Source organism: Danio aesculapii, chromosome 4 (assembly GCF_903798145.1).
Source record: "Danio aesculapii chromosome 4, fDanAes4.1, whole genome shotgun sequence".
In the NCBI taxonomy this organism is placed as follows: Eukaryota; Metazoa; Chordata; class Actinopteri; order Cypriniformes; family Danionidae; genus Danio; species Danio aesculapii.
The window spans coordinates 9251885-9276075 of record NC_079438.1 but is presented as its reverse complement, the minus strand read 5'-3'; the positions used below and the strand labels follow the sequence as shown (position 1 = coordinate 9276075).

At 37.2% G+C, this 24191-nt stretch overlaps 1 protein-coding gene and 9 non-coding genes across 10 annotated transcripts; 7 read left to right on the top strand and 3 right to left on the bottom strand.

Moving 5' to 3' along the window:
- Positions 1-125: 125 nt before the first annotated feature.
- On the bottom strand, positions 126-197 carry trnap-agg (transfer RNA proline (anticodon AGG)). The gene has a single exon. It is a non-coding gene; the product is annotated as a tRNA-Pro (tRNA).
- Positions 198-646: 449 nt separating this feature from the next.
- Positions 647-719, top strand: trnar-ucg (transfer RNA arginine (anticodon UCG)). Its single transcript has one exon. It is a non-coding gene; the product is annotated as a tRNA-Arg (tRNA).
- A 1067-nt stretch (positions 720-1786) lies between these two features.
- Positions 1787-1858, bottom strand: trnap-ugg (transfer RNA proline (anticodon UGG)). Its single transcript has one exon. It is a non-coding gene; the product is annotated as a tRNA-Pro (tRNA).
- A 127-nt stretch (positions 1859-1985) lies between these two features.
- trnar-ucg (transfer RNA arginine (anticodon UCG)) lies at positions 1986-2058 on the top strand. Its single transcript has one exon. It is a non-coding gene; the product is annotated as a tRNA-Arg (tRNA).
- Positions 2059-8064: 6006 nt separating this feature from the next.
- On the top strand, positions 8065-8183 carry LOC130223573 (5S ribosomal RNA). Its single transcript, XR_008836701.1, has one exon. It is a non-coding gene; the product is annotated as a 5S ribosomal RNA (ribosomal RNA).
- A 187-nt stretch (positions 8184-8370) lies between these two features.
- On the top strand, positions 8371-8489 carry LOC130224081 (5S ribosomal RNA). The gene has a single exon (XR_008837160.1). It is a non-coding gene; the product is annotated as a 5S ribosomal RNA (ribosomal RNA).
- Positions 8490-8677: 188 nt separating this feature from the next.
- LOC130224080 (5S ribosomal RNA) lies at positions 8678-8796 on the top strand. The gene has a single exon (XR_008837159.1). It is a non-coding gene; the product is annotated as a 5S ribosomal RNA (ribosomal RNA).
- A 5949-nt stretch (positions 8797-14745) lies between these two features.
- On the top strand, positions 14746-14864 carry LOC130223706 (5S ribosomal RNA). The gene has a single exon (XR_008836826.1). It is a non-coding gene; the product is annotated as a 5S ribosomal RNA (ribosomal RNA).
- Positions 14865-15046: 182 nt separating this feature from the next.
- LOC130223916 (5S ribosomal RNA) lies at positions 15047-15165 on the top strand. The gene has a single exon (XR_008837025.1). It is a non-coding gene; the product is annotated as a 5S ribosomal RNA (ribosomal RNA).
- Positions 15166-20694: 5529 nt separating this feature from the next.
- On the bottom strand, positions 20695-21687 carry LOC130222218 (gastrula zinc finger protein XlCGF8.2DB-like; the record flags this gene model as incomplete). The annotated part of the gene is made up of 1 exon (XM_056454852.1): positions 20695-21687. A coding segment is annotated over one exon (825 nt), but the record flags the coding sequence as incomplete, so codon positions are not given.
- Positions 21688-24191: the final 2504 nt, after the last annotated feature.

Genomic DNA, 24191 nt, shown 5'->3' with positions numbered 1-24191 from the left:
TTAGACTGATTTAGATCAGAAGTCCACTTAATGTTCATTAACTAATGTCAAAGCAAAAGCTGCTACAATTAACATAGAAACACCATAGATAGCTCAGTTTCTCCTCTTTTTCGACGACAGGCGTAGGGCTCGTCTGGGATTTGAACCCGGGACCTCTCGCACCCTAAGCGAGAATCATACCCCTAGACCAACGAGCCCTGTAAAAGCAATCTGCAGTACCACAAAAAATTCTGTGAGACCGATCCACTCTACTCTTTGTTCATGTTGTTTTTGTTACGTGTGTCAGCAACTCCCTGGAGGCATATTACAGTTCACAGGCAATAAAAACAGCCCAGTGGCCTAATGGATAGGGCACCAGCCTTCGAAGCTGGGGATTGTGGGTTTAAAGTACCAACTGGGTTGTCTTTGATGCAGTTCCTTTTAAGTTGACTGTGCAAGACAATCCAGTGTTACCTTTAAAAAGCTAGGTTCATACCCCTAGGTCAAACAGACATGACAATGGAAAACTCCTCAGAGAAGCTGTTTTGTCATTAGGTGTACACACCAGATCGTCTGAATGCAATATGGCATAGGGATCCTAAAGTACTGTTTTCTGAGTTACAAGAACTTCCTGAGCCATACATCAGATATGTTAAAGGTTAGTGTTGACCCAGTGGCCTAATGGATAAGGCATCAGCCTTCGAAGCTGGGGATTGTGGGTTCAAGTCCCATCTGGGTTGTCTTTGTTGGGTTAAATTTAAGTTGTTTGAAACAATTCCGACTTGTTTTCTCAAAACTTAGGCGTGATGATCTGAGGACAATAGGTAGCTTCGAATTCTCAGACTTGCTGCACACTTCAAATAAGATTCATCCAATCTTGCTTGAATCTCATTGTCACGTTACAAAGCTAAAAGGTTCTGCTGAGCTTTGGTAATGGAGATCTTGACTTCAAGTACCCCGTGGCTTTCAACTAATGGTCTCATGTTAGGTGGATGATGATGAAATGCAAACAAGAAAATAGCTGCAGAAAGGTTGTGATTGCAAGTAATTGAGAGTGGCCTTGTCTGGAATTTGAAACTCAAGACCAGTCACACCATACGCGAGAACCATACCCCAGGACCAATGAGACCCGAATGTGGATGATTGCACAAAGAAAATGTTTGTCCATTAGTTGCACACATCTTATTTGACGGAATGCAAACTGGCATCGAGATCCTAATGTGCAGTTTTCCATGCGTTGGCATCTTGTTGAAGGCATACAAAAAAATCCATGACAAATGATTGGCGAAATGGCCCAGTGGCCTAATGGATAAGGCATCAGCCTCTGGGGCTTGGGATTGTTGGTTCAAGTCCCATCTGGGTTGTCTTTGAAGGTCTCACTTCAATTTGGGAGCAATGTTTGGTGGATGAAACACGGTAGCTGTGAAAACCTTCTTGAGATGTGTTTGCATGCTATTACCTTCCTGCATTGCCATGCATATTACCTGTTATGACTAAAAGGGTAACGAGATACCTAACGCGAAAGGCCATTTTGAATCCTGCATGGTGCCTACAGAGAAGAGACTGTGTACAAAGACAAAAATGGTGCTTACATATAAAGCTGGTGGGTTGTTCAAGATCCATAAACAAATCTAACAACCGAATCATTGCTGCTCCTTTTTTAGTCTGTATAATTGTACATGTTAGACTGATTTAGATCAGAAGTCCACTAAATGTTCATTAACTAATGTCAAAGCAAAAGCTGCTACAATTAACATAGAAACACCATGGATAGCACAGCTCCGCCTCTTTTTCGATGACAGGCGTAGGGCTCGTCCGGGATTTGAACCCGGGACCTCTCGCACCCAAAGCGAGAATCATACCCCTAGACCAACGAGCCCTGTAGAAGCAGTCTGCAGTGCCAGAAAAAATTCTGTGAGACCGATCCACTCTTTGTTCATGTTGTTTTTGTTCCGTGTGTCAGCAACTCCCTTGAGGCATATTACAGTTCACAGGCAGTATAAAACAGCCCAGTGGCCTAATGGATAGGGCACCAGCCTTCGAAGCTGGGGATTGTGGGTTCAAGTCCCGTCTGGGTTGTCTTTGTCGGGTTAAATTTAAGTTGTTTGAAACAATTCCGACTTGTTTTCTCAAAACTTAGGCGTGATGATCTGAGGACAATAGTTAGCTTCAAATTCTCAGACTTGCTGCACACTTCAAATAAGATTCATCCAAGCTTGCTTGAATCTCACCGCTTACGGCCATACCACCCTGAGCACGCCCTCTAGTGTGAGTGACAGTTGTTGCACAGCAGGAAGTGTGAGGTGGCAGAAGGAAGAGAGAGGCTCTTCCATTTTGGCAGTTTTGTTTTTTATTTTTAGTTTTTGTATTACAAAGTTTACTTTAATTGTTTTTTCAGTTAAAGATTTTTTTCACTAACCCCAAACAGTAACACTGTTTTGGGGTTAGAAAACAACAAAATGGACGCAACGGAGAAAGAGAATGGACAAGACACAAACGGAACAAGGAACAGAGAACAAGGAAATGCTACAAACAGGATTGAAAGGACTCTAAATGAAGATAATGGAGAAAACAGCAAGGAGACATGGGCAACAGTTGTCTCAAAGAAAAAAGAAGGAAAAGGAGGTGGTCAAGAAAAGAAAGGAGAACTACAATCAAATACAAGTATTGAAAGCGAAAAGAATATTGAAGGACAAAGGAATGATTCAAGTCAGAAACAACAAATGCTGAACAAACTAAAGAAGCAAGCAAGATATCAAAGAGACTACAAGAAGGAAGCCACACTAACAATGATGGTAAGAGAAATTGAAAACTCAACTATAAATAACATAATCAAAGCAGTGGAAGACAAAGTCGGGATTGGCAAATTATTTGGACTGAGATGGAAAAACAACAATGAATTTGAGCTGACAATGGAAAGTGAAAAAGAATGCGAGATATTGATGAATGGACTGATGATTAATGGAGAGGAATGTGAGATGAAAAAGCTGTGTGCAACAGAAAAAATGGTATCTTTTCTGAACTTGCCCAGTTACATACAGGATGAGGAGATACAACAAAAACTGAGTAATTGGGGAGTAACTCCTATACTTCCTATAAGAAGAAAATATCATCCGGGAACAATGGTGGCAGACGGAACACGCTTTGTAAAGGTAAAATTTCCCAAAGAAGTTAAATCTTTACCATACAATGTTGGCTTTGTGACAGAAGAAGGCATACAATATTTCAGAGTGATTCATGATAATCAACTGAAAATGTGCAGACTTTGCTCAAGTACAGAGCATGAGAAGAAAGACTGCCCAAATTTCACGTGCAGAAGATGTCTTCAGCAGGGGCATTATGTGCGGGACTGCGAAGTTCCACAGTGCCAGGGCTGCGAGAGGGCATCGACAAGATGTAACTGTGAAAAAGAGGAGGAAATGGAAAGGATGGAAATACAAGTGTCACTTGATAATATGGCAACAGAAAGGAAGGAGGACAAAACTGGAGAAGAAAACAATACAGAAGAGGACAGATATGAGGAAGAGGATAAAGGAATGGAACTGGGAGAAGGAGCAAACGAGGAGGAAGGAGAACCAAATAATCGACAATTTGATGACGAACAATATGATGAAGGCGCTATAGAACTGAACAATGAAGAGAGACAGGAGAAGAAAAGGACTGAGGACAATGAAACAAGAGCACTAAATGAGGTAAGAGGAATGGACTTTGAAAGGGGGAATTATGGACTGGAAAAAAAAGAAAAAGGTAAAAAGATAAAAGATTTAAAATCAAGATGTAAAAGTGGCTTAAACATTGAACTTGTTCTACAATGGCAGAAAATAAGAAGAGAAGAGATTAAAGAAAGAATGGAAAGGAAAAAATTTGAAAAAGGAGATGCAAGAAACATTTGTTTAAGTGATAGTGACTCAGAATGAATGGTGGTTATTGGTTTATCCAATAATTTTCCTAATGAGTAATGTATGTGTGGTATCACTGAATGTAAGAGGATTGTCAAAATGTGAAAAGTTTGAAAGATTAACGTGTTTGACAAAAAAGTGTGATATATTATGTTTACAAGAGACAAAGTGGGAAGACGAGATTAAAAATGAAATGAGAAAATTGTGGAATGGGGAAATATTTAGTAATGGAGATATAGAAAAGAAAAGAGGGGTAGCAATTTTGATAAAAAGAGGGATTTTTGAAAAAGTAGAATTAGACTATAAAGACACAAATGGAAGAATTATAATTGTAAAAGTTATGTATAATGGGAAAAGTTTTAGAGTATGCAACATACATGCACCAAATGAGGAAAAGGAGAAATATAACTTTTATAAGGAAATAGATAAGTTAATAGATAAGAATGAAAACATATTTATTTTAGGAGATTTTAATATTGCCGTGCAAAGAATAGATAAAGATGACTCAATGGATTTTAGAACAGACAGAGGAAGGAATGAACTACAGAATTTAATGAGGAAATGTGATTTGGTAGATGTATGGAGAGAGCAAAATGGTGTGAAAAGAGAATATTCAAGAAGACAAATTGTAAATAGGATTTTAAAGCAAAGTAGAATTGACTTGTTTTTATGTAAGAAGAAAGAAGTACAATATGTTAACAAAGTTTTCTACAAAACCTATAGTGAGAGTGATCACGATTTTATATGGATAACGATGAATTTTAATGAGATTGAAAAAGGACCAGGAGTGTGGATACTCAACACTGAGTTGTTCAAAATAGAAATGTATAAAATGGAAATAGAAAAAATAATAATCAATAGTGTGAATGATGAAATGTTTGAAACAGAAACAAGTTTATGGTGGGATAATCTGAAAAATAGAATAAAAGAATACTCAATAAATATATCAGAAAAAAGACAAAAGGCAAAGAAATTCAAGGAAAATCAAATTAGAAAAGAATGGGATGAAGAAATGAGTAAAGTAAATGGGATAAATGTTGACAAAATAATAGAATTACAGGAAAAGCTGAAGAAAATCAAAGAAGAAAAGTGTAAAGGAGTAATTATTAGAAGCAGAGCTAAAGACATTGTAGAAGGAGAAAGAAGTACTAAATACTTTTATGAATTAGAAAAAACAAGACAGAGAGCAGCTATAATCAAATGTATAAAAACACAAGATGGGAAAACTGTAGAGGACAAAGATGGAATTTTAAAGGAAACTAGACGATTTTATAAGGAATTATTTACAGAAAATGGAGTAGTTTTAAATGATGAAAATTTCTTATTAGAAAAAATAACAGTAAAATTAAATAAAGAGGACGAGGAAATGTGCGAGAGTGAGATAACAGATTTAGAAATAGAAACAGCTATTGATCAGTTGAGAAATGGGAAAAGTCGAGGAATAGATGGACTACCAGTTGAGTTTTATAAAGTTTTTAAAAATGTTTTAAGTCCTATTTTAAATATAATATACAGTGATATTTATGAAAAAGGGGAGTTAACTAATAGTATGAAAAAAGGAATGGTTAAAATGATTTATAAAAGAAATGGAGACAAGGAAGACTTAAAAAATTATCGACCCTTAAGTATGTTGAACACAGACTATAAAATTTTAGCGAAAGTCTTAGCTAACAGATTGAAAGTAGTTGTACCAAACATAATCCAAACAAATCAAGCATATGCGGTTCTAAAAAGAGACATAACGGATGTCATAAACAATATAAGAGACATAATCTGGTATATGAGAGAGGAAAAAGAAACAGGATATATAATTAGTGTAGATTTGGAAAAAGCTTTTGATAGAGTGGAACACAAATATATGATGAATGTAATGGAGAGATTTGGTTTTGGAAAAAGATATTTACAATGGATAAAATGTTTATATGCAGATATAACAAGCTGTATAAAAGTAAATGGTTTTTTAACTAAAGATTTTAAAGTAACAAGATCGATAAGACAAGGGTGTCCAATGTCAGCACTACTATACACACTTGTATCTGAAACATTGGGGTTAGCAATTGATAATGAAAAGCAAATACGAGGATTATGTGTAAATGGAACAGAGTTAGAACAAAAAATATTTCAATATGCTGATGATACCACTTTAATAGTAAAAGATATTAAAAGTATTGAGAAAGCAGAGGAAATTTTAAACAGATATTGTAAAGGAACAGGAGCAAAAATTAATAAGGAAAAAACGAAATACATGAGAATAGGAAAAACAAAGGTTTTACCAGAAAAAATCCAATTTAAAGAGGAGAAAACCAATATGAAGATTTTAGGTATAAGGGTTGGTGAAAATGAAAATGAAACAAGGGATTTAGTGTGGGAGGAAGTTTTAAAAGGAATGGAAAAAAGATTACATTTCTGGAAATGAAGAGGTTTGTTTTTAAAGGGGAAAGTTTCAGTTTTAAATTCCTTATTTTTATCAAAAATGTGGTATGTTTTAGGTACAGTGAGTTTGCCAATGAGTGTATATAAGAAGATAAAAGCTATTGTATTAGATTTTATATGGGACGGGAAACCTTCCAAGATAGCTTATGATACCATAATTGGTAAAGTAGAAGAAGGGGGGTTAGGTTTAATCGATCCACTCATCAGAATGAAAAGCATACGAATAAAAACTGTAAATAAATACTGGAAAGAAGAAAAACACGTATGGAAAGATGCGATGACATATTTTTTAAATAAATGTGGGGAAATGCAAGAATATATATTATGGATGAAGCCCAAAGAGACTATGATGAATGGGATTCCAGAATTCTATAAAGAAGTTATCAAGGCATGGGGAGATTTTAGAAAGCATATTGATTGTACTTTTAGTAAAGAAGAGATTTTAAAGCAACCGCTGTTTTTAAATGATTACATTAAAAAAGGGAATTACACTATTTTTTATAAGAAATGGTATTATGCAGGAATAAAGCAAATTAAAGATATCTTATATGAAGTGATACCTGGTTATGTACAGGTGCAAGTAATAAAAGATGCAATAATAGAAAACTATGAAAACGAAACTAAAGGAGTTATCGAAAATCAATTGAATAACTTGAAAAACAATATACCAAAAGAATGGAAAGAAATGATAGAAAATAATCTGGATATGCACAGCGATGAAGGAATGGTGATTAACTTTAAAGAAAATCAATATGCTTTCAAAGGTGGTATACTGAAAATGTTTTATTCATGTTTATGTAAAGATGTGTTTGTTATACCGAAAAGAGAAGAGTACTGGAAAAGATTATATCCCAATATAGAAACAAAGGAAATATGGCAAAATCTGAGAGCTTGGTGGAAAAGTCCAATTTTAGAGAATTTTGATTACATTTTAAGGCAAAACTGTTTATTAAGTGAAATGAGATTGTGTAAAATAGGTTTGGCAAATGATGCAAGATGTAAAGTTTGTAATGAAGAAGATGAAGGTATACTACATTTGTTTTTCAAATGCAAAGAGTTAAAATGTTTTATTGGAAAAATTAAAGAAATGATAAATGAAATGGGGATTGAAAAACAGGTTGTTGATGAGGAATGGGAAACATTATTTTTATTTGGTTGTAAAACAGAAGGTAAAAATACAAGGTTCATTAATTTCATTTTAACAGTTGCAAGAATTGTGATATGGAATAGAAGGAATGCTGTTAAACAGAATAATGGCAAAATATCTGTGTGTAAATTGTTTAAAAGAAAAATGTCTGTACTGCTTAATGCTCTTTTCTATTATTGTAACACGAATGACAAGATTGATGTATTTGAAAAAGACTTTTTATGTGGAAATATTTATGTTCAAATGGCTTTATATAATGTACATGTATTATTACCTGAATGTAATTGTTTTTAATTTTTGATATAAAAAAAAAAAAAAAAAAAAAAAAAAAATCTCATCTGAACTCGGAAGCTAAGCAGGGTTGGGCCTGGTTAGTACTTGGATGGGAGACCGCCTGGGAATACCAGGTGCTGTAAGCTTTTTGAATTCCTTCATTTGCCAAAAAAAAAAAAATGAATACATTAATTGAAAAAAAAAAAATACAGGGAAACAATTGAGGTGACAAGGGCATTGTTTCTGTGGCTGCTGTGTCCAGGCAAGCTGAGTTGCTCTCGGCTCCTGGTACTGCACCTGTTTTTAAATAGCCAACTCTTGACGACTGCTCTCGCTTACGGCCATACCACCCTGGCAATGCCTGATCTCATCTGAACTCGGAAGCTAAGCAGGGTTGGGCCTGGTTAGTACTTGGATGGGGGACCGCCTGGGAATACCAGGTGCTGTAAGCTTTTTGAATTCCTTCATTTGCCAAAAAAAAAAAATGAATACATTAATTGAAAAAAAAAAAAATACAGGGAAACAATTGAGGTGACAAGGGCATTGTTTCTGTGGCTGCTGTGTCCAGGCAAGCTGAGTTGCTCTCGGCTCCTGGTACTGCACCTGTTTTTAAATAGCCAACTCTTGACGACTGCTCTCGCTTACGGCCATACCACCCTGGCAATGCCTGATCTCATCTGAACTCGGAAGCTAAGCAGGGTTGGGCCTGGTTAGTACTTGGATGGGAGACCGCCTGGGAATACCAGGTGCTGTAAGCTTTTTGAATTCCTTCATTTGCCAAAAAAAAAAAATGAATACATTAATTGAAAAAAAAAAAAAATACAGGGAAACAATTGAGGTGACAAGGGCATTGTTTCTGTGGCTGCTGTGTCCAGGCAAGCTGAGTTGCTCTCGGCTCCTGGTACTGCACCTGTTTTTAAATAGCCAACTCTTGACGACTGCTCTTGCTTACGGCCATACCACCCTGGCAATGCCTGATCTCATCTGAACTCGGAAGCTAAGCAGGGTTGGGCCTGGTTAGTACTTGGATGGGAGACCGCCTGGGAATACCAGGTGCTGTAAGCTTTTTGATTTCCTTCATTTGCCAAAAAAAAAAATGAATAAATAAAAAAAATAAAAAAAAATACAGGGGAACAATTGAGGTGACAAGGGCATTGTTTCTGTGGCTGCTGTGTCCAGGCAAGCTGAGTTGATCTCGGCTCCTGGTACTGCACCTGTTTTTAAATAGCCAACTCTTGACGACTGCTCTCGCTTACGGCCATACCCCCCTGTGCATGTGTGATAGTGGTACATTCCAGGAAGTGTTTGGCTGCAGTTGGTGAGAGAGGCTCACCACATTTTCTTCTGTTTAGTTTTATTTTTGACTAAAATACATTTTTGTTAAAGTTTTTTTGAGTTTGTTTAGTTTATCCTCCCAGCAGCGTGAGCTGTTCGGGAGGAGTGTTTTTTATTCCTTTTTTTTTGCAATGGACGGATCTACGGTGACAGACCTGGCAATGGCGGACGGATTTGAGAAGGCAAATGACAATGGACTGGACAGACGACAACGAGAAACAAACCGATCGGAGAAGGAAGCAAGGAAAAGGATTTATCTAAAAGAAGCAACTGTAACAGTGGATATGGGACAAACAACTGAGGTGAGAGCAATGGATTTAATTAAAGCAGTGACGGAGAGGATTGGGGATGGAAAGATTTTGGCTGTAAGACCAAAACAAAACAAGGAGTATGAAGTAACACTTGAAAGAGAGGAAGATGCTGATGTGTTAACAGACGGATTGACTATTAAAGGGATAAACTGTACAGTAAAGAGGCTACAAAATCGAGATTATGTTGTCTTCTTCATGCATCTGCCTGTCTATGTTGGTGATATAGATATTTTAGAGAAATTGGATCATTGGGGAGTTTGTCCCATTTCAAAAATTAAAAGAAGGTTTTATCCGGGCACAGATATTGAAGATGGGACGAGGTTTGTTAAAACCAGATTCCCCAAAGAAGTGGCGTCCCTCCCGTACAGCACAAGAATAGAGACAGCAGAAGGACCACAATACTTTAGGGTGATGCACAGCCATCAGGTGAAAACTTGCAGGCTGTGCATGAGCCCAGATCATGTGGTAAAAGACTGTCCAGATTTTAAGTGTTTTAAGTGCGAGGAAAGGGGGCATTTCGCTAGGGATTGCGATGCGGTGAAGTGCCCGGATTGTAATAAGGTTTTAAATAAATGTGAATGTTGGATGGGGGAAGAGGAGGAGGAGGTAGAGCAGCGGGTAGACAGACAGATGTATGAAGGAGACAATATACAGTCAGAGGACAAAACAACAACACAAGACAGAAGAACAGAATCTAAAAGTGAAAAACTACAAGAGAATGAGGCTAATGGAAAGGACAGAGTCACTGAACAGGAAGGGACAACATGGACACAAATGGATATGACTGACAGTTTAAGGAATGTTTTGGAAGCAGCAGAAATGAGCAATTCGAATAATAAAGACTTACCACAAGGACAACAGGAAGACACATTTTGGACACAAATGGACATGACAGACAGTTTTCAAAAGGCATTGGACACAGTGGAGACAAAAGACCAAAGTAATGAGGAGCAAGACGAGTTAGAGGAACAGTTACAAAAGGAGGGAAACAAAGAGACACAGGTGAAATCATCAAAAAGAAGAAGATCGATAAAGATAAAACCTAATTTAGAGACTGCAAGGAAAAAACTGCTCAAAGATGAAGAAATTGAATGCGCAAATAAGTATGAGTTGCTAAAGGGCTTGGAAGAGATGGACTGAGATGATGGTTTTTATGAATGTTTTTATCTTATTTATGGTTTTAGGAATTGTGTCTTTTAATGCAAGAGGGCTTTTAGACATCAGAAAATTCCAAAATGTAAAAGAAAAGTGTAAAAGAGAAGAAATAATTATTTTACAAGAAACAAATTGGAAAAATTAGGTGATGGACGTATATAAAAAAGAGTGGGATGGGGACTTTTATTATAGTAATGGAGATGGGAAAGCTGGGAGAGGAGTAGCTATTTTAATAAGAAAGAATGCACTACAAATGAGTAAAGTAATATATAAAGACAAACAAGGAAAATGTATGATTTTAGAAATAAAATATGAAGGGAAAGATATCATTTTAGTTAACGTGCATGCACCCAATGAAGAGAGTGAAAAGAAAAGCTTTTTTAACATATTGAGAAGGTTTTTAAACGACTATAAACAAATAATAGTATGTGGGGATTTTAACACTGTTTTTAGCAGACAGGACATAACAGAAGGTATGGTTTTTAAATCAGACACAGGAAGAAAAGAACTAAAATCACTAATGGAGGAAAAAGGAATGATAGACATTTGGAGAGAGAGAAACGGGAAGAAAAAGGAGTTTTCTAGAAGACAAATAGTAGGGAATTTTGTAACTCAATCGAGAATAGACTATGTGTTATGCACAAGAAATATAGAAATTTATATAGAAAAAATAAAGTACGATGAAACTGTTTTAAGTGACCATAAATTTTTATTGTTTAATTTTAATACAGAAGAAATACAAAGAGGCCCAGGGGTGTGGACATTAAATAGTGACATTTTAAAAAATGAAGACTATGTTAAAAAAATAAAAGGAATAATAGAAAAGGAAAAAGGAAACCAAATATATAATGAAGACAAAAGACTCTGGTGGGAAAATGTCAAATATCTGATTTAAAAAACTACAATACAATTTTGTAGAATAATACAAAAGAATAAAAGACACCAAGAAAAAACAATAAAAGAAATCTTAGAAAAAGAACTAGAAAAAAATGAAAAAGACGTACAAAAAATAAAAGAAATGGAGGAAAAACTGAAAGAAATTGAGGAAAAGAAATATGAAGGAGCTAGACTAAGAAGCAAAGCAAAATATGTAGTAGAGGGAGAAAAGTGCACAAAATTCTTCTTTGATTTAGAAAGACAAAAAGGAAAAGCAGAAACAATAAAGATAATACAAGGAGCAAAAGGAGAAAGCATAGAAGGAAATGAAGACATTTTAAAAGAAATCAAAACATACTATGAGGAGTTATTTAAAACACAAGGAGTTGATGAATTCCAAATGGAAAAATTATTAAAACAGATAAAAACAAAAATAGATGAAGAGGATAAAAGAGAATGTGACCAAGAAATAAGAGAAGAAGAAATAAGAAAAGCAATAGAAAGCTTGAACAAAAGGAAAAGTCCAGGAATAGACGGGTTAAATAGTGAATTTTACGTATGTTTTAAAGAAATTTTAATACCAATTTTAACTGAAATTTTTAAAGAAATACTGCAAAAAGAAGAATTAAATGAAAGAATGGGAATGGGATTAATGAAATTAATACACAAAAAAGGAGAAAAGACATTGTTAAAAAATTACAGACCAATCACAATGTTAAACACAGATTTGAAGATTTTAACTAAAATTTTAGCAAATCGATTAAAAGAAGTGATGCCAAAAATAATTCAAACAACACAGGCCTACGCGATAAAAGGAAGAGACATAGCAGATATAACAATGAGCATAAAAGACATCATAGAATATATGAAGGACAAAAAAGAGGAAGGATATATCATAAGTTTGGATTTGGAAAAAGCTTTTGACAGAGTTGAACACCAGTTTTTATTTGAAGTACTTAAAAAGTTTGGTTTTGGAGAAGTTTTTAGAAAATGGATCAGGATTTTATATAAGGGTATTTTAACAAAAATTAAATGTAATGGCTTTTTAACAGAATGTTTTAAAATAACAAGATCGATAAGGCAAGGATGTCCTCTGTCAGCACTCTTATATTCACTTGTGGCAGAATCCCTGGGCCTAGCTATCAGTGAAGAAGAAAAAATAAAAGGAATGGAAATTGAAGAAAATAAAGTAAATAAAATGTTTCAATATGCAGATGACACTACATTAATAGTAAAAGGAAAAGAGAGTGTGAAAGAAGCAATGAAAATAGTACAACAGTTTTGTAAAGGATCGGGAAGTAAAGTAAATGAAGACAAAACGGTTTATATGAAGTTTGGAAAGGAGACAGATTTAGCAGATTGCACCAATTTTAAAGAAGTAGAAGAAATAAAGATTTTAGGGGTTTTAATGGGGAAAGATGCCAGAACAGCTAGAGATAAGATGTGGGAGGGTTTTTTAACAGATATAGAAAGGAGGTTAAATTACTGGAAACTAAGAACACTGACATTAAAAGGAAAAGTTTTGATTATAAATGTTTTAATGGAGTCTAAGTTGTGGCATGTTTTATATGTTTTAGAAATGCCAATGTGGATAGAAAAGAGGTTGAAAAAATGTTTTACTGATTTTTTATGGGGAGGTAAGCCACCAAGGATTGCTTTTAATACAGTTGTAGGGGAAACAGACAAGGGTGGGTTGGGTTTAATAGATGTAGAACAAAGGAAAAATAGTTTAAGAGTGAAAAGAATAAAGAAGTATCTAGAAAAAGAAAACAAAGCAGAGTGGAAAAAACAATGAAATATTTTTTAAACAAATGTGGTCATTTTAACATGGGAGATGGGATTTTATGGATGAAAACAAAAGATTGGATGACAGAAAACTTACCTGAATTTTATAGAGAAATTTTAAGTGCGTGGGGGAACTTTTTAACTATAGTGCAATATAATCCACATGGAAGGGAAAACATTTTAAACCAACCTCTTTTCTTGAACAACAACATTTTAAGTCAAGGGAAGGTTTTATTTTTTAAGAAATGGATAGAAGTTGGGATTTTAAAAGTAAGGGACATTTTATATGAATTTAAAGAAGGCTTTTTAACTGAACAATATGTTATAGACACAATGGAGGAGGCGAAAGAGGAATACAACAGAAGGGAAATTGAGAAAAATCTTGACATAATTAAACAGGCAATTCCGAAAGAATGGATACGAAGCATAGACAATTTTGAAAAAGAAAAAGAAACAAATGAAGTGTATGTGAAAATAGGAGAAAAAATACACGATTTTAAAGAATGTACTGTGAAGAATATTTATTGTTTTTTTAGAGAGAAAGTTTTTAAAGAACCAACAGCAAACAATTACTGGATGGAAAAATACAATGTAAAAGCAAATGAAATATGGGGAAACATGAAAGGAAGGTATGTAGAAACTAAAGTCGAATGTCTAGAATTTTTAATAAGACACAAAGCAATATTTTCAGATGTCATTTTAAACAAGATAGGGATGGAACAAAGTGCAATATGTAAAGTAAGTCAAAAAGAGGAAGAGGGTTTTTTACACATGTTTTTATATTGTCAAGAATTGGAAAGTTTTTTAAAAGATTGTAAAGTTTTAATTAAAGGACTACTTGGAGACTGGGATGAAAATGAAACAGAATGGAGCAGAGTATTGATGTTGGGATGGAATAAGAATAATGAAAATAAGAAAATTGTCAACCTGTGTATCATGCTGATGAAGAATGCAATGTGGGAAAGAAGAATTGTGGCAAAAAAAGAGAAAATTGTGATGGATGTATGGCCAATTTTAAGGAGGAAAACGGAAGGATACATGGAAAAACTGTATATATATTATAAAAACGAGGACAATTTAGGTGAACTGCGCAAAATCTTGACAAACAAAGCATGTCAAGTTTTTAAAGAAATGAACTGGAATTTACCACAGTTTTAATATGTTTGATTCCAAATGATTTTTTAATATGTATTGTATTATGCTTTACCGTTTAAAATTGTAACTGAAATTATTTTTAATAAATAAAAAAAAAAAAAAAAAAAAAAAAAAAAAAAGGCAATGCCTGATCTCATCTGAACTCGGAAGCAAAGCAGGGTTGGGCCTGGTTAGTACTTGGATGGGAGACCGCCTGGGAATACCAGGTGCTGTAAGCTTTTTGAATTCCTTCATTTGGCAGAAAAATTAATAAATACATTTTTTTTTTAAAAAGAGGTAAACTATTGAGGGGCCAAGGGCATTGTTTCTGTCGGTGCTGTTTCAAGGCAAGCTGAGCGGCGCTCGGCTCCTGGTGCTGCGCCTATTTTTAAATAGCCAACTCTTGACTGCTGCTCTCGCTTACGGCCATACCACCCTGGCAATGCCTGATCTCATCTGAACTCGGAAGCAAAGCAGGGTTGGGCCTGGTTAGTACTTGGATGGGAGACCGCCTGGGAATACCAGGTGCTGTAAGCTTTTTGAATTCCTTCATTTGGCAGAAAAATTAATAAATACATTTTTTTAAAAAAAAAAAGAGGTAAACTATTGAGGGGCCAAGGGCATTGTTTCTGTCGGTGCTGTTTCAAGGCAAGCTGAGCGGCGCTCGGCTCCTGGTGCTGCGCCTATTTTTAAATAGCCAACTCTTGACTGCTGCTCTCCCTTACGGCCATACCACCCTGGCAATGCCTGATCTCATCTGAACTCGGAAGCAAAGCAGGGTTGGGCCTGGTTAGTACTTGGATGGGAGACCGCCTGGGAATACCAGGTGCTGTAAGCTTTTTGAATTCCTTTTTGAATGTATTCAAAAAAAAAAAAAAAAAAAAAGGTCAGTGTTTCCACCGGTGGACCAAACACTCACCCTGAAGGGCATTGCTTTTTCTTCCAGCGGTCTGGTGACAGCGTACCAGGCTGGCCTTGGAGATCAGTCTGCCTTCTTTCGCCTGCTTCGTTCTCACCTCTTGGACCCCACAACATGCCTGCGTATGCTGCAAATGAGAGCTCTAACCCTTTGCGTACCAAGCTCGAACTAACGCTGGCTGGTTGGTAAAAAGGAAATTCCCAGTTGAAAACCGTCGATCTCTTCCAAGAACAAGTCTGCAGAAAGGGGATGTAAGTCAAAAGTCAGCCCTGATGATATACCCCCACCAGCCCAACAGAAAGTGCTATAACCATACTCAACTCAGGGCGGGAACGTGGTCCGGGTAGGGGTACTTTTGTGGGTCGTAAGTTTCCAGAGGTCCGGGGGGCTTAGGACCTTTGGCCACCCCTCACTTGAGGGCCGGGTCCGGGGATGGTGCCGGCGCTGCTGGAGACCTCCTCTTCCTCCTCCACCTGGTTGCTGAGGTCTGAGAGCTGGGCCTGGATGCGCTCCATAGCGAGCCTGCAGCGGGGGTCGGCACACAGACGCCCGGCTTCCGGGTCATCTGGTTCCTGATCATCGTCTTCCGACGACGGCAACTAAGACATCACAGGAACCATCGGCAACTCCCGAGCCATTTTCCGACACTTTGCTCTTCCCATGGTGTTCTGCGACAGCCGGGCAATGGGCACAGCATCTTCCGCATGTCCACACAGCCAGTGGCAAGCGAGAGCAAAAGCCTCTTCTCGTCCGAGTTTGTCTCTATGTGAACCGCTGACTGGTGCGGCAAGAGCCGGCTGTAGACGTTGAAGCAGAGCGTACATTCAGCCATGACCATCCTAGACCAATGCTGGAGGGAAAGACCCACACACTGCGTGGAACGGTTCAAAAGGAGGCAGCGGAGGCATCCACTTCCGCGTCATGATGCTGGTGACTCTTCTTTAAGGGGAAGACACCCCCCCGCACCAGGGGTGTAAACCGATACCTTCAAAATCCCTTTGGTCCAACGCATGTATAAGCTGTTACGACTTTTGGGGGATTTCCCCAACCCCCATTTAAAGGAACCATGGGTGTCCAAGGAACAACGCACTGTTTTGGGCAGCTTTACTGCGCCAGCCATGGGAGCTTTTGCACGGCTTTTTCCTTTTTAAAGGGTATCGTAGAACCCCATCGAACACACGCACCATTTGGGCAGCTTTACTGCGCCAGCCGTGGGAGCTTTTGCGCGGCTTTTCCCTTTTCAAAGGGGATTGTAGAACCCGATCGAACACGCACTTTTTCGGGGCAGTGCCAGCTGTGTGAGCCTTTTCATGGCTTCTGGAACCAAATCATTAAACAACCATTAAACCGGGGCCAAACCGTAACCCCGGCACCACTGACCAGATGCTCACTAGAAAGACCCACCACCCTCCAGACTCTTCTGTCTCACTGTCTTGAGTACATAACTCTGTAATATGTCTCTCTTTGTTAGTTTTGCCTGTGTTTCATATTGATGGATGCTCAGTTTCACAATCAGTTGCTTTTTATCCATTACCTGAGCATCTTTTATCTCTTGTTTATTAATCAAATCCCTTACTCCATTTCGATTGCTGATCCACATGACTTAAAGCCAATGACGGTTTATCATATGATCTTGACCAAACAAAATCTGAGACAGTTCAGACCATATTTCTGAGGAATAAGTGATATCTCTCTTTGTGAAGGTTTACTTATAAACTCGATCCTTTCAAGAGGATCACATGATTATGATTGAACACTTACTACAGTTATCTTTGATTTGAAGAATGCACTGTGCAGCTACTGCAATAACTACATCTCCAACTGTAACTCTAACAAAAATTTCAACAACATCAAAAACTTCCACTTCAAACTGCCACACACAACACATTCGCTGTGTCTTCAACCCAATTCTACAACTCAATCACTGTCCATGAACTCTCAAGATGCTGATGATCCAAGCCATTGCAATGAATTCAAACTCTCACCGCTCTCCTAGAGGTGCACCCGTGGTAACATATATAGCACGCTTCAAAGGGAAGCTCCGCAAAAATAACTACACTCCAACAAACACTAAATATTTTTTTCTTTTGAAAAAACATCCATGAAATGCACTGCTATTATCCAAATCACTGCAGTATGTTCAGTGGAGCAGCGTCTCCAGTCATAACACTAAAGATTTTGGTTAACAAAATGGCCGCCGGTCTCTTGCATTTTTGATTGACACTCCTTTGAGCCAATAGCTGATAGGAGAAGCGTCACCATCCAATTAGCTCTAAAAAACTTAAGATGGTCCTGCCCTCTCTCTTATGAATGGGCTCTATGGCAAAGACTTTGTGAATGAATTGGCCAGATATGCTTGTGATTTTAATCATGTTAAGATTCCAAACGTAATGTTATTCATGGATTAAAGGGGTGGTCCACTACGATATCATATTTTAAACTTTAGTTGATGTGTAATGTAGCTGTGTGAACATAAACAGCATCTCTGACTGTAAAATGCTCAAAGTTCAACACAAAGGGAGACCTTGGTTTTTACAGAGTTAGCTTAGCAAAACCTACAATAAACAAATTTTGGGGACTACAAAAAAATACTTCCGGGCCAGTGAGATCACAAACATACCTTCACCGCGCGCACACACTGCGCAGCTAAGGGGCGTAGCCAGAGGCACTGTAATGTTACAGCAGAGAAAGCTGAAATGCCGTTTAAACGCTGCTATTTCCACAAAGCTTCTTCTGTTTCTGTATTTGAGCTTCCAAATGACACGACACAAAGACAGAAGTGCTTACAGTTCAATTTTAATTATGTTCCAGAGAATTATAAAATACATAGCAAGCATGATTTGACAAAACACAGCTTCCAGAATCTCTCCCAGTTGATTCAGTAAAATCTCCTCAAAGAAGGAGTAGCTCCAACAAGCAGAAGCTGTAGCCTGTGAGTTTTTATTTGTTAAAATGTATCATGACATGTACAGTGTCTAGCCTTAACAGTATTGTAGCAAAGATGTAAACAATAGGAAATGCTGTTTGGCACCGCTCCATTATCATTATGTTTAAATATTCTAATAGTTCTTTTTTAACATATTCTACACATGTTAAATCATTCAAATGATTAGGGTTAAATCGCCAAAATGTCTTTTTTGGTTTATTGTCAAGGTCAGGTACACTGTTAAATATACCCCTGCATGATCTGAGATGTCTCTTGTTCCTATTTTACAGTCTTTTATTTTATGTTAAACTGACCCAAACATAAAAAAATAATCAATTCTAGAATAAGACATGTGGGTGGAAGTATATTCTTTTTTTTGGGTATATGTCGTCTCTCCATACATCTATTAAGCATAATTCTTTCATCATAAATCTTATTTGTCTAGTTTCTTTACTAATTTACTTATTAGAAGATGAGTCCAATTTAGAATGAAGTTGTACATTCCAGTCTCCCCCACAGATCAACGTACCCGAGGCCTCCTTGGCTATAATGGTAAATATTTTTTTTGAGAAATGCTTTGTCTTTTTCAGGTGGTTTATATATATTAAAGTACCTTCGATTTGGTCGATAGTTCCTTTTATTAGGATATATCGTTCTTCTCTTTCATTAATCTTAGAAATTAATTGAAAGTTGGTTTTATTTTAGATTAATGTCATTACTCCTCATTTACGACCATTATTATATGAGGAAAAGAAAACCTTAAATCCCATTTTTCCAGAATCCCATTTTCCTCTTGCCAGAAGATTATCTGTTGCTTTTCTCTTTTCATTTTAGCCACTAGTTTGCTTCTTTTAATCGGATTTAGTAACCCATTAATATTCAAAGTAATTACTCTATATTCCTGTTTTTGCGTATACTATAATCAGATGTTATTGCGAAGATCACGGTGACCGGAATGTAAAAAACACAAACATGAATATCTTGAACCACATAAAAACGTAACATAACGAAAAAGGTCTCCAAACCTTGAAGTCTTGAAATAACTTCTTAATGAGAGGGGAAAGCTTTCCTTCTCTAAATGGCCCCTTCCTTGCTGTGCCTATTGCACAAAAAATGTTAACGAATATATTCAGAGCCCATTTTCTGGCATTATTATATTCTTGTATTTCTGGCTAGGTTTTCAAGTTAAATATTTCTACTTTCTAATTATAGCACGGGATTTTAGTTGTATAAATTAGAATTCCTTCATGTCTTCCTACCAGTATGTTACTCAATGACTCGAGTCTTGGTGTGCTCTAATCATTCATCTTGTGTTGTTGGTCAGTTCGGTTAAATACTATTCTTCCTTCAAATGATTTAAATGTCCATCATTGGTGAATTAAGTCAAGAAGTTTTACCAGTCTCTCAGAGTTCTTTGTTAGGAACTGTCAGGTTTTACCCTTCTTTCAAATGGAGCCAGTGTTGTCCCTTTGAAATTCACATAGTTTTTCCCAGATCTTCACTTGATGTTTTTCCTTACTTTTCTTCCATGTCACTCCTTTTGCCAAGGTCTTTGTTTCACTTTCCCAGAGATCCCTACAATAGTTTCTTCTTCGCTGTTTATCTGTCCTTTTTCTTTCAGATCTCTTGATGCCTCCGTCATTGAATTGTACACGACCGGGCCGTTTTCCAGAAAGATTCTACGTTTCGCTGGCGGTGGTGTTTGGAACTTAATCCCCTTTTCTTTCAGAACTTTTCTTATCGGAGCAAAAGCCCGTCTTTTCTGTTGGATCTCAGGTGGGTAGTCTTGGTCAAAAAAAAATCCTTTTTTCGTTCTAGTGTATTACTTTCTTTCTCCATGCGGAGGACCAGTTTCTTTGTTTTGTATTCCAGGAAGAATACCACCACTGATCTAGGGTGGTGTCAGTGGGTGGTTTTGGTCCGAGTGCCCGGTAACACCTTTGGCTTTTAAGGTCCAATTTGTCGAGTGACAGCTCCATTTTGATAATCCTTCCACCAAGTCTTGGATATTATTCCATTCGCTTCCTTCCGGGATTCCAAAAATCCGAATATAATTTCTACATTATTCTAGATCTAACAGTTTCTCTTGTAAATTTTCTTGAATTTGGATGGTTTGATCGAGCATTTTTCATCTCAGCAATGTTCTCCTCCAATTCTCCAACTCGCTTCTCCACTTTGTTGACCTGCCGTAGCATTTAGATCCGTGATAAGGCCATCCAGTTTTTAATAGACTTCTTTTTTAAAGTTACTAAGTTCCATTTTCACATGTTTTGCGAGAGAATATTGGAAGGCGGTTAAATCACATTTAATATCTATCTAGAAAGCTTTGATGTCCGTATGTATTGCTGCAATGCTAGCTGACAGGCCATCAGCTATCCCGTCCGTCTCTAATTTTTATCTGTTGATTTCTCGTTTTTTTCAGGTCTCAATGGTTGTTTTTGTCCCCCTCTATGTTATTTAAATATGGTTTAGGTTATCATATATGATGTAAAAAGGAAGATTAAAACCAGTGTGTATGGGAGCGCTCTTTCTATGCTGCTACATGTGTCGACGCCATACCGGAAACCATCCTATGTGTTTCTTAAGCTGCCCCAAATGAGTGAAACTCTGTACACACTGATCATGTCTACGGTTTCTCTCCAGTGTGAATCCTCTCATGTGTTTTCAGGGTTCTTAAGTGAGTAAACCTCTTACTGCACTGTGAACACTGGTTTTTCTCCAGTGTGAATCCTCTTGTGCCGTTTCAATTCTGCAGCTGTATTAAAAGTCTTCTCACATTCCAAGCACATATACTCTCTCATGTGGATCTTTGTGTGTTTATTAAGGTGTGATGATTGGCTGAAACTCTTCCCACACTGAGTGCATGTGAATGGTTTTTCTCTGGTGTGGATCTTCATGTGTCTATAAAGCGTTGATGATAAGCTGAAACTCTTCCCACACTGGTTGCATGTGAATGGTTTCTCTCCAGTGTGGATCATCATGTGTTGATTAAGGTGTGATGAGTGGATGAAACTCCTCCCACACTGTGTGCATGAGAATAGTTTCTCTCCAGTGTGGATCCTCATGTGCTGATTAAGGTTTGATGAGCTGTTAAAACTCTTCCCACACTGAGTGCATGTAAATGGTTTCTCTCCAGTGTGGATACTCATGTGGAGATTAAGGGATGATGAGCGGATGAAACTCTTCCCACACTGAGTGCATGTGAATAGTTTCTCTCCAGTGTGGATACTCATGTGTAGATTAAGGGATGATGATATCCTGAAACTCTTCCCACACTGAGTGCATGTGAATGGTTTCCCTCCAGTGTGGATACTCATGTGGTGATTAAGGGATGATGAGCGGATGAAACTCTTCCCACACTGAGTGCATGTGAATGGTTTCTCTCCAGTGTGGTTCCTCATGTGTAGATTAAGGGATGATGATTGGCTGAAACTCTTCCCACACTGAGTGCATGTGAATGGTTTCTCTCCAGTGTGGATCCTCATGTGAATCTTAAGTTTGCTTTTGTTTGCCAAACTCTTTCCACACTGAGTGCAGGTGAAACAATTCTTGTCTCTCTTTTTCAAAATACCATCAGTCTGTAAATGAGTTTTGTCCTCAACTTTGACATGATGTTCCTCCTCTTTTCTCCCCTCATTCTCTTCAATTAGGTCTGAAATAAATAAATAAACAATAGTTTTCATTAAGTCTTAAAACTCTCATCAAAAGCTGAAAAGTGAAAAGACACTGGAAACATTGGCTACACACACTATGTAAAATAAATCAGATCATATTTTGTTCGGTCCATTAACGTGTACACATTAAAGCAGATTCAATTCAATTCATCTTTATTTATCTAGTGCTTTTACAATGTAAATTGTGTCAAAGCCACTTAACATAGGCGTTATAGTAAATTGAAACTGTGTCAGTCCAGTTTTCAGAGTTTCTTACATAATTGATTATAAAAGTCATTTTGGTCTTATTGATCAGACACAGATTTGAAAGCTGTAAATGGCCTATTTTTATTCATATATATTCAAAATTACAACAAAATATTTTTATAAAATTTGTAAAGCAGACAGGGAATACGTGTTCATTCTGCGCCTGACTGGTAAATGCATCAGAAAAAAAGTTCTGGGGTAACAGCTGAACAAACAGCTGAATATTTTCCTCACAGACATGAGACATACTGTACAGCATCTGCATAAAGGCTGGAATGTGCACCTTTACCCTTATGAGCTGTTGGGTCATTTTCATCCATTCAGGGGTAATTTTGAGGCTTAATTTGGCCAAAACCTTGTCTGTGTTTCAGCAAACGGACTGATATTTGGGGACATCTTATTTTGACATATTCTGGGAAAATGCTTTGAAATAAATAAAAAAAAAAAACATCAATACACTCTGGACAAATTTACTCCCTTTTCGTTATATTCATGGCTGTTTTTTCTTCATTGGCCTCTATTATAACAACATTTTTTTGATTGCAAAGCCATGACAGCATATAATCATGCATTTATGATTGTTGGTGTTTTCTGTGATGACAGTCAACATTGTTTAATTGGTCTCCACCCATGGGACGGCAATAAGGAAATGGGTGAGAGTATAAAGGAAGAGGAGGAGAGTTGAAGAGGGCAGATTTCGGCTCTCTGAATCACGCACAGTGGAGTTCTACACAGCCACTCTCTGCTGTATGGGAATGAGACTGCGCGCCACATCTGACAGGACCGAAGAAGCACGTGCACTTCCGTATATTATGCATAGCCTACAGCAGCCAAACAAAGGTAAATGATGTGTGGGAGTGTAATGCCCTTGGTTACAGCAGCTAAAATACAGATGCAATGGGACCCCTGTTTAGTTTATTGGCGCGACCCGTGCCAGTGTTTTGAGCTGCTGTGACGCATTCTCCCCCATCTAGAGTCTCATCCAACCTGACCTCTCCCGGAAGCTTTGCGAGTCTCCCGCAAATTTATACCAGCCACGTGATCCTCCAAAATAAGTTAAAATACTCGGAAATCATGGCGGCGAGACCGAATAAGCAAGACAACAGATCGCGAGAGGCACAGCGAGTAAGCATTACATTTCTTCGGTTAAATAAATAGAGGGATTTGCACTCGAGATAACATTACTGCTCTAATTCTGAGTGATCTGCTGTCATTAGTTGGAGACCAGCAAAATATTTGAATGGTCCTGCATGTATTTAGGCCTTTTTACATATATAACAACTGAAAGTTCTGTGTTTTTGACAATATTGCAAGTTCACTAAAAGCTGGCTGGAAATATTAGATAAATAAAACTTTATTTTATAACATGAATATTTAATAATTTACATTCTTGTAATACACTCATTGCTATAGTTTGGAGACCTCTTTCCTTTTAGTAAAGAAGTATTAGGTTTATGGGTGTGCATTTTAATTCTTATGCATCAAACATACGCTCCAAACTTGTTCTTGATTGAGACATGTTGAATTCTTCTTTCATCATTTGCAGTGTTTGCAAATTGCATTGTAATTTTTACATTTTTTTTTCAAACTATTTTTATATCTGTGTTTATATCTGTGTACATATTATTTTCTGTGGTGGATCTTTACGCTGTGGCAACCCCTGATAAATAAGGCACTTAGCCAGAGTGAAATGAATGGATGAATTATTTTCTGTAAAGCTGCTTTTGGCCATGACACATTCACACCTAAAGAGGCGTTTAAGGTAATATATGCAGCACATTTCATTTATTCTCTTCGGTAAGGCGAGATCTTCTCTTAAGGTTCATAATTAGAGGGAAAATGTGCTCAACGCATTATAAAGCTTGAAGCATTGGAATTAGTGCTCAGTATCAGCCGATCACCATGACAAGGAATCGGTACTCAATATCAGCAGCAAAAATCCTGATCAGAACATCCCTAGCTTTGACCCAACTTGGCTGTCAGAGCAGCAATACTGCCCCTTGCTGTACAAGACTGATCTTGGTAAGTCAGTAAATACACCCTTAGAAAAAAGAAGTATACTTAAGTTAAGGTCAAGTATAAAGTATACTTTATTTAGT